This window comes from Nicotiana tabacum, chromosome 12 (genome assembly GCF_000715075.1).
Source record: "Nicotiana tabacum cultivar K326 chromosome 12, ASM71507v2, whole genome shotgun sequence".
NCBI lineage: Eukaryota > Viridiplantae > Streptophyta > Magnoliopsida > Solanales > Solanaceae > Nicotiana > Nicotiana tabacum.
The window spans coordinates 27468810-27481514 of record NC_134091.1 but is presented as its reverse complement, the minus strand read 5'-3'; the positions used below and the strand labels follow the sequence as shown (position 1 = coordinate 27481514).

Below are 12705 nucleotides of genomic sequence, written 5' to 3'. Positions count from 1 at the left end.
TATTTCCAAACGTTATGCATGACCTGCACTTATTTCATGTTTATATCTTAGACGAATGCTTAGGGGTGTTCGATAGGTAGAACTCGGGCACTCGTCACGGCCCATCGGTTTGGGTCGTGACAAAAGTGGTATCAGAGCAGTTCTGTCCTAGCGTTGTCTACAGACCGTGTCCAGTAGAATCTTGTTTATGGGTGTGTTGTGCACCACACTTATAGACAGGAGGCTACAAGATATTTAGGATGGTTACTTTTCTTTCTTATCTTAGATCGTGCGATATAAGAATTCATTTTCCTAATGACATGTTATGTTTTCAGCGATGCCCAAGAAGGCTACAGTCGCCCAGAAGGGCAAGTCCGTGGATGATGAGACTACAAGTAGAGCGCCATGAGTTATCAGGTTTCGGGGAGAGTCGCATAGTGAGACTCCATCTCAGACTTCACATACCCTGCCCTCTCCAGAGGATATCCGAGGGGCACTAGCTCCAGCACCCACTCTAGTACCCCCTAGCTCCTCATCCAGATGCACCGGCTCAGGAGATGAGAGATGTTATTCAGCTATTGACTCGATTAGTGGCTGCACAAGCTCGACGCCAGGAGGTTGGTATTGGTCATGCAGATAGGGCCATTAGTGTGAGGGTTCGTGATTTCATTAATTTGGACCCTCCGATATTCACTAGAGCAGATCCAAATGAGGACCCTCAGGTATTTATCGATAGGATGCAGAGGACTTTGAGGGTAATGAAGGCCACTGCGACTGAGTTAGTTGAGCTAGCTTCCTATAGACTTCGGGATATTACAATTAATTGGTACGAGTCTTGGGAGTTGTCCAGAGGTGAGGATGCCCTTCCAACAGTATGACATTTTACAGAAGCTTTTCTTTGTCATTATTTGCCACCAGAGCTTAGACGGGCCAGAGTTGATAGGTTTGGCAGGATTTTACAAAGGCTTTTCTTCGTCATTATTTGCCAATAGAGCTTAGACGGGCCAGGGTTGATAGGTTCTTGACCCTTCAACGGGGTAATATGAGTGTTCGGGAGTACAACCTTCAATTTGATTCTTTGGCTAGGTATGCTCCCACTATTGTAGTTAAGATGGAGGATCGGGTTCACCGGTTCGTGATGGGGTTTGAGCCCTGCTCAATGACTCTATGTCGGTCTCACTTCATCCAGGCATTGATATTCCTCGTATTCAGGCATACGCTCAGGGTGTAGAGTAGCGTAAGCAGAAGCAGAGGGCCGATCGTGAGCATGATAGGGGCTAGAGTAAGAGAGCGAGATCTTCAGGACCTTCTGGTGAGTTTCGAGGTGGTCAGAGACACTAGTATCCGAGGTATCCAGCTCAGCCATCAGCTAGTGCACCCCTTAGTTTTTCGGTAGGAGATTTGATTGTACCATATATTCAGGGCCCAGTCAAAGTTCTAGGGCCTCTTGTTCTCAGTATAGGGGTGATTCAAGTCAGATGAGGCCCCCCTTGCCACGATGTGCTCTGTGTGGTAAGAAGCATGTCGGGCAGTGCCTCGTGGGGTTGGGTGTTTGTTATACTTGTGGTTATCCAGGCCATATTATGAGAGATTGTCCGATGAGAGGTGGTACAGGTATAGTTTAGCCAGTGGGATCTATAGCTGGTTCGTCATCATCAGTACACCCCCTGGGCAAGGATCACAGGCACCAGTCGGCCGTGGTAGAGGCAGAAGTGGAGCATCTAGCTCGAGCGGTCCTCAGAACCGCATTTATGCATTAGCGGGTCGACAGGATCAGGAGTCGTCACCTGATGTTGTTATAGGAATATTATCAGTCTCCTCATATGATGTATATGCATTGATTGATCCAGGTTTCACCTTATCGTATGTCACTCCATTGGTTGCTAGCAAGTTTGGGATATAACTTGAGTTGATTAAACCTATTGAGGTGTCTACGCATGTTGGGGATCCAGTGATAGCTAGACGGGTATATAGAGATTGTATAATAGTAGTTCTTAGTCGTTCGATAGTAGCAGGCCTGATTGAGCTAGATATGGTAAAATTTGATGTTATAATGGGTATGGATTGGTTGGCTTCTTGTTATGCTAACGTTGATTGTAGATCAAAGATGGTTCGGTTCCAGTTTCCAGGGGAGCCAGTTCTAGAGTGGAAAGGTAATACTGCATCGCCGAAAGGTAGGTTTATTTCCTATCTCAAGGCAAGGAAGATGATCAGAAAGGGCTATATTTATCACTTAGTTCGGGTACAGGATGTGAAAGCAGAGTCACCTACCCTTCAATCTATTCTGGTGGTTAATGAGTTTCCCGATGAGCTTCCAGGCCTTCCACCAGAGCGGGAGATTGAGTTTTCTATTGACACATTACTAGATACTCAGCCGATATCTATTCCTCCTTATAGAATGGCATCTGCAGAGCTGAGAGAGTTGAAAGAACAACTAAGGGATTTGCTTGAAAAAATGCTTTATCAGACCCAGTACATCACCATGGGGAGCACCTGTGTTATTTGTGAGAAAGAAAAATGGGTCCTTGCGGATGTGTATTGATTACAGACAGTTGAATAAGGCGACGATCAAGAATAAGTACCCGCTCCCGAGGATTGATGATTTATTTGATTAGTTGCAGGGTGCCAAGTATTTCTCAAAGATAGACTTGAGGTCGGGGTACCATCAGGTATGGGTTAGAGAGAAGGATATTCCGAAGACAACATTCAGGACCAGATACGGGCACTTTGAGTTTCGTGTTATGTCGTTCGGTTTGACCAATGCCCCAACAGTATTCGTGGACTTGATGAACCGTGTGTTCATACCTTTTCTAGATCTGTTCGTGATTGTATTTATAGATGACATTTTTGTTTATTTTCGTTTAGAGGCTGAGCATGTAGATCATTTGCGTACTGTGCTCAAAGATCTACAAGAAAAGAGGTTGTATGCAAAATTTTCTAAATGTGAATTCTAGTTGAATTCTGTATCCTTCCTTGGTCATATTATTTCGGGTGAAGGTATCCGGGTCGATATACATAAGATTGAGGCAGTGAAGACTTGGCCTAGACCCACGACATCGACAGAGGTTCGTAGCTTCCTGGGTTTGGCAGGTTATTACAGGAGATTTGTAGAGGGGTTTTCTTCCCTTTCAGCACCATTGACAAAGTTGACTCAGAAGGCAACCAAGTTTCAGTGGACTGATGCTTGTGAGCGGAGTTTCCAGGCATTGAAAGACAGATTGTCGTCAGCACCGGTTCTGACACTTCCAAAATGGACCGATGGTTATGCTATCTATTGTGATGCTTCGGGCATTGGATTGGATTGCGTACTGATGCAGCATGGTAATGTTGTAGCTTATGCTTCTAGACAACTAAGAAACCACGAGAAGAATTACCCAACCATGATTTAGAGTTAGCCGCGGTGATTCATGCGCTAAAGATATGAAGGCACTATTTGTATGGCATTCATGTTGATATCTATACTGACCATAAGAGCCTTCAGTATATATTCAAGCAAAGGAATTGAATTTACGACAGAGGCGATGGTTGGAGCTATTAAAGACTATAATGTTGATATTTTATACCATCCAGGAAAGGCGAATGTAGTAGCTGACGCCCTCAGCCGTAGATCTATGGGTAGCCTAACATATTTATAGCCAGAGAACAGTGATATAGCTTGTGAGATTCATTAGCTAGCTAATCTTGGAGTTCGATTATTAGATTCAGGTGATACCGGAGTTACTATTCAGGACACAGCAACATCCTCTCTAGTAACTGAAGTGAAGGAACGCCAGTATGAAGATCATGTGCTAGCTCACTACAGAGATACAACCCCTCAAAAGGAGAAGACATCATTGGAGATTACAGGAGATGGAGTCCTCAGATATCGAGGTCGATTATGTGTTCCTAATATAGCAGGGTTGCGCCAGCAGGTTATGGGAGAAGCTCACTATCCTCGTTATTCCATTCATCCAGGAGCGTCGAAGATGTATCATGATATCAAGGGAATATACTGGTGGGACGGAATGAAGAAGGATATAGCAAAGTTTGTTGCTCAATGCCCTAATTGTCAGCAGGTTAAGATTGAGCATCAAAAACCCGGTGGATTATTGCACGCTATAGAGATTCCGACTTGGAAATGGGAAGTGATTAACATGGATTTCATTATAGGCTTACCTCGTACCCAGCGTAAGATCGATTCTATTTGGGTTATTATTGATAGACTTACAAAATCAGCCTATTTTCTGCCTGTTAGGACTACGTATTCACCAGAGGATTATGCAAGGATTTACATTAAGGAGATAGTACGACTTCATGGTGTCTCTATATCTATTATCTCAGATAGATGTGCTCAGTTTATAGCTAATTTCTGGAGGTCCTTTCAAAAAGGATTGGGGACTCAAGTAAGTCAGATAGATGTGCTCAGTTTACAGCTAATTTTTGGAGGTCCTTTCAAAAAGGATTGGGGACTCAAGTAAGTCTTACTACATCATTTCATCCCCAAACAGACGGTCGGGCTGAGCATACTATTCAGACACTGGAAGATATGCTTAGGGCTTGTGTGATGGACTTCAAGGGTAATTGGGATGATCATCTTCCACTTATTGTGTTTACATATAATAATAGTTATCATTCCAGCATCCAGATGGCTCCATACGAAATTCTTTACGGAAGAAAGTGTAGGTCGCCTATCGGATGGTTCGAGGTTGGGTAAACTAAGTTAGTAGGACCAGAGTTGGTACAACAGGCAGTTGAGAAGATTAAGCTTATACGAGAAAGGCTATTAGCAGCTCAGAGTCGTTAGAAGTCATATGTAGATAATCGACGACGAGATTTAGAGTTTCATGTAGATGACTGGGTATTCCTAAAGGTATCACCGATGAAAGGCATTATGAGATTCGGTAAGAAAGGAAAGCTTAGCCCTCGGTACATTAGACCTTATAATATCATACGCAGAGTAGGCCAGGTAGCATATGAGTTAGACTTGCCTTCCAACTTGGAGTCAGTACATCCAGTTTTTCACGGGTCTATGCTCCGCAAGTGTATTGGAGATATTTCTAGAGTCGTTCCAGTTGACGATGTTCAGGTCACACAACATCTATCATATGAGGAAGCTCCCATTGCAATACTAGATAAACAGATTCGGAGATTGAAAACTAAAGACGTATCTTCGGTTAAAGTACTTTGGAGGAACAATAATGTGGAGAAGATGACTTGGGAAGCTAAAAAATACATGAAGTCTAGGTATCCTCACTTGTTTCTGCTTCCGTAGGAGGATCGGACTGATACATCACAACCTTAGGTACGTATATGATATTGATTTTTATGTTAGTTATTGTCATTGGTCGTGTGAGACCGATGGTGTTATTGATGATTGTGGCTCTGTGTGGCTTTGTATTTTTGGGTTTTCTGTCCGACAGGCTGATAGTGGTACCATTACAGAGGAGACTCTGCCAAAATTTCTATAAATATCTGGGAGTTTAACATTCGAGAACGAATGTTTCTAGGGGGGGAGGGGAGATTATTACATCATGTGCGTCCCAAGGTGACGTATATTTATATGAGACTTGTTAATCATGATTTAAATGAGTTTAAAATCATAATATGACTATATATGATGTTTGGATAAAACATATAAAGTTTGGAAAAAATCGGATTAAAGTTGCGGAAAAACCAACTAAGGATTTGCCCTGTAACAGAGCTTTTTGAGAAATAAATTTCGTGTACTATATGAGGTCTTTATGGGACTTATTATATACAAAATTGAATGTCTTGGAATGTAGTTTCCAATTCTCTTAACCGTTTGTTCATACGACATCCGGATAAAAAGATATAAGCGTCGAAAGATGGGCGAATGAGAGGGTGTCAAGCTAGCACCTTTTGACTTTTCAAAAGTTATTATATATGTTTTAATTCGTCTCTCTCTCTCTCTCTCTCTCTCTCTTCAGTTTTACACAGAATTTGACCAGAGAACACCATCAGAACGATCCCTACGATGTAAGTATCACTATATCGCCTCTCTTTTTCTTTGTAGTTTGAGTTTTGGAATGTATTTAATAGTTAATAAAAATTCCTATTTTCTGTATTTAATCTTTAAAATATCAAGAAAAGTTGATAAATTCATTTCCTAAAGGTTAGACCTCACGGGACGGTGATCGGAAGCCGTAAGTTCGAGTTATTTAACTTGTAGTGGACTGTTTTGTGGGATGTTTCGTGTTGCTTTTGGACTGTCTATTGTGCTGCTGATTTATGGAGTTGGAAGGATAAAAAGGGCGTGGAAAAACGCCACATGTGGTAGGGTAGTAGGTTAGTCGCTCGTCGTTATAGTTACAGGCTAATTGTTAACTTGTTGATTGGGTGTATTATGGTATATTTGGGGATTTTGTTGTATTGAAGGTCCCGAATTGTAATTAGGTTAGTTTTGAGTTGCTGATTGTATTATGTTTGTATCTCGCCTATAGTAGGCTTGAGGGAGCAGTAAAATCAAGGGAAATGCTGCCCGTTTTATTTTAGAATCGAGTTCTCGTTTGAGATACGTAATATACTACCGCTATCTAAATTGTACACGTATTTCTTTGTTATAGGGTTGGCACGCTAGTTGTCATAAGCTTGTTTTTGAGTTGCATTGACGGCTTGAGGTATGTTAAGGCTATCCCTTCTTTCTTTTTGGCATGATCCAAATGATACAAACGAAACGAGCAAAATACGCAACTTTCATAAATGATTCTATTCATAGAAATACTAGGGGTGTCTATATTCTTGATTCCCTGTGTGAATTATTATTATATCCTCTATTCATGGGTCTCAGAAAAATACGTATTTGATAAAGTTTGTCCGAAAGGCATATTGATTTTATGATATTCGAGAAATCTTATTAACGTATTTCTTATGCACTTCATGCATTTATACATGTACATTGACCCATGACCAGAAGGCGTTATATACGCGTATATTATATGTATATGGGATATGGAAAAAGGTTACGGCGTTATATACGCACCACCACCTGATCAGCTAGTACATGTTGATGATTTTGCCCACAGTGGCCGAGATGTTACGATAGGATGGCCTTAGAGGCTTGATGATGTTATGTACACCTATACCTATGCATGATACGACATTTACACGCACGTGCATGCCATTATAAATATTTCAGGATTCACAAAGTTATTTAGACTCACAGGTGGAATTCTTTACCCCATATTTCATCTATGTCTTTTATGTACTGATTTTCATGCTTTAAATACTCAGTAAATTATTCGTACTGACGTCCCCTTTTGCCTGGGGACGCTGCGTTTCATGCCCGCAGGTGCAGGTAGACAGGCTGACGGTCCCCCTTCTTAGGATCTTGATCAACGAGAGTTGGCGTGCTCTATTTGATCCGGAGCTGCTTTGAGTTTTGGTACGATGTGTTTGCATACATATATGGGTACGACGTGGCCCAGTCCCGTCCTTTATACAGTTGTACACTCTAATAGAGGTCTGTAGACAGTCATGTATAGTTAGATAGTATGTGGCCTTGTCGGCTCGCCCTACCGTATTCCATATATATATATATATATATATATATATATATATATATATATATATATATATATATATATATATATATATATATATATATATATATATGTATATGTCTTTTGGGTATTTTTTTCCACGTATGTTATTCATATGAATTAGTAGTTTATTTCCAGACGTTATGCATGACCTACACTTATTTCATATTTATATCTTAGACGAATGCTTAGGGGTGTTCGATAGGTAGAACTCGGGCACTCGTCACGGCCCATCAGTTTGGGTCGTGACAGTTAATCAATTTGAAAAGTATTTTTGAATAATAATTTGTGTTTGGCCAAATTTTTCAAAAAGTTCTTTTATGTGTCAAATTACAAATAAGGACATGAAGAGATTTTCTTAATAGTTAATATTATATAAGTAGATAAATAATTATAAATTTTTATTATTTAAAGATAATAATTAAGTTTTTTATCCCAAAAGTCATTTTATATTACTTAATAGTTTAAACTAAGTAAGGGTATTTTGGTATATATAATATTAGTAAGGTTATTTTGGTATATATAATATTTTGCAAATGGTGTTTTTGGTAGGAAAAAAAGTCAAAATTACTTCTGCTTCTGGGGAGAAGCTATTTTTTTCTGATTCTGTTTCTAGTGAAAAACACTTTTTTTTCAAAAATAACTTGGCCAAACACTTAAAATTGAGAAAAAAAAATTACTTTTTAGAAGAAAAAAAATTACTTTTGGCTTGATAAGCTTCGGATTTTATGAAACAAAAATCCTTTACTTTATTTTCTGACATAACAAAATCATTTTCTTACAAGTGGAGAAACAGTAATAATATAAATACATAAACAAATATAAACAGTAAGATATATAATGTGAACGCCTATAATTCGTTAAAAGCTGGCGCTCTCCATAGTCGTCGTCTCTCACACGTTTTTCTTCAGCCAGAAACAAAACTTCTCCTCCGTCAACTCCTCTGTCAAACATGGCGGCGCTGTTAAATTGCTGGCCGGAACTTATCTTCCTCTCTATATTCTCCATCTTCTCCGTTGCTTTTTCCAACGAGCTTCAAACACTTTTATCCATTAAATCCTCTTTAATAAACCCCACTACCAAAACCAATGTATTCAAAAACTGGGAACCCAATACTCCTCTTTGTAACTTCACTGGCATTAAATGCAATTCCGATGGCTCAGTCAAAGAACTCGAACTGTCAAGTCAAAGCCTATCTGGTTTCGTCCCTTTTGATAAAATTTGTTCTCTTAACTCATTGGAAAAACTCTCTCTGGGTTTCAACTCACTCTCTGGACGTGTAACTAACGACTTGAACAATTGTGTTAGCTTGAATTACTTGGACGTTGGGAATAATGATTTCACAGGGTCTTTTCCTGATATATCTTCACTTAGTAAATTAACCCATTTTTACGCAAATAACAGTGGGTTTTCAGGAAAATTTCCGTGGAATTCTGTTGCCAATATGAGTAAATTGATTGTACTCAGCCTTGGTGATAATTCATTTGATCGAACGCCGTTTCCTGAGGTGATTGTGAAACTTGATCAATTGAACTTGTTGTACTTGTCGAATTGTGGGCTTGAAGGGGAAATTCCAGAAGGAATTGGAAATCTAACGGAGTTGATTAATTTAGAGCTGTCAATGAATCATCTTACTGGTGAAATTCCTTCTGGAATTACAAAGCTAACGAAATTATGGCAGCTTGAGTTATATGAAAACGAGTTAACAGGAAAGTTGCCAGTTGGATTCGGGAATTTAACAAGTCTCGAATATTTTGATGCTTCTACTAATTACCTGTACGGTGATTTGTCAGAAATTCGAGAGCTAAATAATTTGGTAAGTCTGCAGTTATTGCAGAATGAATTTTCAGGGGAAGTACCAGTGGAATTGGGAGAGTTCAAAAAACTGGTAAACGTGTCTTTGTATACTAACAAGTTAACAGGTCAACTTCCACAGAAGTTGGGTTCTTGGGCTAATTTCGATTTCATTGATATATCGGAGAATAATTTCACTGGTCCAATTCCACCGGATATGTGTAAGCAGGGGACAATGAGAGGATTATTGATACTTAGAAACAATTTCACAGGTGAAATTCCAGAAAGTTATGCAAATTGTACAACATTGGAGCGGTTTCGAGTGAGCAAGAATTCGCTATCTGGTGTAATTCCAGCTGGAATTTGGGGGCTGCCAAAACTCCAAATCATTGATGTTGCAATGAATAATTTTGAAGGTGCTATTACTTCTGATATTGGAAATGCAAAATCTTTAGGTGAAGTTTATGTTGCCAATAATAAACTTTCTGGTAAGTTGCCTTTGGAAATTTCAAAGGCTACTTCTTTGGTAAGAATTGATTGTAGTAACAATCAGTTTTCAGGGGAAATTCCGGGGACAATTGGTGAGCTAAAGAAACTTGGTAATCTTTATTTACAGAAGAACAAGTTTACTGGTTCAATACCAGATTCTTTAGGCTCTTGTGTTTCATTAAGTGAGATTAACATGGCTCATAATTCGCTTAGTGGTTCAATTCCAGTTACCCTCGGATCATTACCGACTTTAACTTCATTAAACTTGTCGGAAAATCAGCTTACGGGGCAGATTCCGACGAGTCTATCACATCTGAAGTTAAATCTTCTTGATTTTTCCGACAATCAGTTGACTGGACCAATACCGGATTCTCTATCAATTGATGCTTATAAGGGTAGCTTTTCTGGAAATAATGGTCTTTGTAGCCAAAACATCAAGAATTTTCGTCGATGTTTTGGTGAATCTGGAAAGCCTAGAGAATTGCACACCCTTTTGCTTTGTTTGTTCGTGGCTGTGATTGTTGTGCTCCTTTCACTTGCGGGTTTCATGTACTTGAAGAAGAAGAATGAGAAAGTACATGAGAGGTCTTTGAAGGAACATTCTTGGAATACAAAGTCATTCCATATATTGACTTTCGCAGAGGATGAGATTCTTGATGGAATTAAACATGATAATTTGATTGGAAAAGGTGGTTCTGGGAGTGTATACAGAGTGCAGCTTGCAGATGGCACAGATTTTGCGGTAAAACATATTTGGACCTCTGATTCAGGGGGAGGAAAAATGCCGGGAACAACATCACCAATGTTGGGAAAACGTGGGATGAAGTCGAAAGGATTTGAGGCTGAGGTTCAAACACTGAGCTCAATTCGACATGTGAATGTGGTGAAATTGTATTGTAGTATAACGAGTGAGGACTCGAGCTTGTTGGTGTATGAGTATATGCCAAATGGGAGCTTGTGGGATCGATTGCACACTTGCAAGAAGATGTCACTTGATTGGGAGACGAGGTACGAGATTGCTCTTGGTGCAGCTAAAGGATTGGAGTATTTGCATCATGGTTGTGATAAGCCAGTGATTCATAGGGATGTTAAGTCTAGTAACATCTTGTTGGACGAGCTTTTGAAGCCAAGAATTGCTGACTTTGGTCTTGCTAAGATTGCACAAGCTGATTCAACCAAAGATTCAACTCATGTCATTGCAGGAACACATGGATATATTGCTCCTGGTAAGAGAATTCATTTTAGTTGATTTGTGTATATAGATTGAGTGTAAGTTCTATACATGTACACTATATAGTCTTTAACACAATCAGGTAAAATCGACATACAACAATAGCTAACTCTTCATATAAGCATGATTCGTCATTTTAGTGCATATAAGTTAAATCCTATGTAGATTATCTGTTCATTTTGGTCGTAGGAGTTCCCAATTCTTGTATCATTTTTGACTTATTTGAATTTTTGGGGTTGCAGAATATGGATACACGCACAAAGTGAACGAGAAAAGTGATGTATATAGTTTCGGGGTAGTGTTGATGGAGCTAATATCTGGGAAAAGGCCAATAGAACCAGAATATGGAGAGAACAGGAACATAGTAACATGGGTGAGCAGCAAATTGAAGAGCAAGGAGAGTGTGTTAAGCATAGTGGATTCAAGCATCCCAGAATCTTTTAAGGAAGATGCAATCAAAGTCTTAAGAATTGCCATTGTCTGCACAGATAAGCTTCCATCTTTAAGGCCAACAATGAGAAATGTAGTCAAAATGCTGGAAGATGCAGAACCCTTCAAATTGGTTGGGATAATTGTAAGCAAAGATGATGGTAGTAATAAGGCTGAGCAATTCAAGGATCACACTAAGATATAATTGAATCCCACCTTCGAAGAGTTTTAGCCGGATAATTTCATACCATGTCGTCCTGTTCACTCTCCAACCCGATCTCTATGTTTTGATACTAATATTTCATGGAACGTTGTATCTTATAGCAGTATGTATAGTTTTGAAGATGGCCTCCTGGCATTGTAACATATAGTAGAAGCTAGAATCATATTAGTGTATTTAGTAGTGAATTTAGAGATGCATGGCATAAGTGCCATAAGATGTACTACTTGTATGTGCTCAATAAAAATGCTTCAGTAATTCAAATCAGTTCTCAACTTTGCAATGTTTGCTGTGTTTTTCAAACTTGAAGAACCAAGAGTAAAATGTCTACCACTTATCTAAATCATGTGTTCAATAATTACTGTATAATTTGCAACATAAAGATAATTTTATTAAAATAAAAAGGTATTTTCTTTACGGTTCTGATTCAGATTCATAGAAGAGCTTGATCACCTCCGACTCATGATTATTAGCACTGTTTGAAACTAGGAAGGATAAACAACCGAGGGAAAGTGAAAACTTTTCTTTGGTTTGGCTAAAGGACAATGAGCAAGACAAAAATAGTAGTACCCACATCACAACCTTCTTGTCATGTCTCTATAAGAAAGGCCCACTAACTCAAGGCCCAGGATGATTCTTTTAGCTGGATTTGGAAACTAAAAGTCCCTAATAAAATAAAAAGACAGAATGGCCTAAATGACACATATACTTGTGCCACTTTGTCATGCCGGTTCTCCTACTTCACTTTTTTTCATCCAGACACTTTAACTTGTTCAAAATTTATATTTTAAACCCCTCTGACCGTGTGTGTATCTTACTTGCTTGACGTGGATGACACATTATATTCCACGTCATTTTTTATATTTTATCTACTAAAAATACTTATTATATACTATTTTCTTAAAGAAAAAGAAAAAGAAAATCAATGCCTCCATCTCATCTCTCTTCCCTCAAATTCACAGATTTCTTCTTCCTTGTCCATCTCATATTTCTCCATTCTCATCTCCCTTCTCTATCTCACTATT

General features: G+C 39.1%; 1 protein-coding gene across 1 annotated transcript; it reads left to right on the top strand.

Moving 5' to 3' along the window:
- Window positions 1-8354: 8354 nt before the first annotated feature.
- On the top strand, window positions 8355-11947 carry LOC107765352 (receptor-like protein kinase 7). Its single transcript, XM_016583991.2, has 2 exons — window positions 8355-11026; window positions 11274-11947. The coding sequence occupies exons 1-2, from the start codon at window positions 8470-8472 to the stop codon at window positions 11663-11665; spliced, it is 2949 nt and encodes a 982-aa protein (XP_016439477.1). The 5' UTR covers window positions 8355-8469; the 3' UTR covers window positions 11666-11947.
- The last annotated feature ends 758 nt before the right edge of the window (window positions 11948-12705 follow it).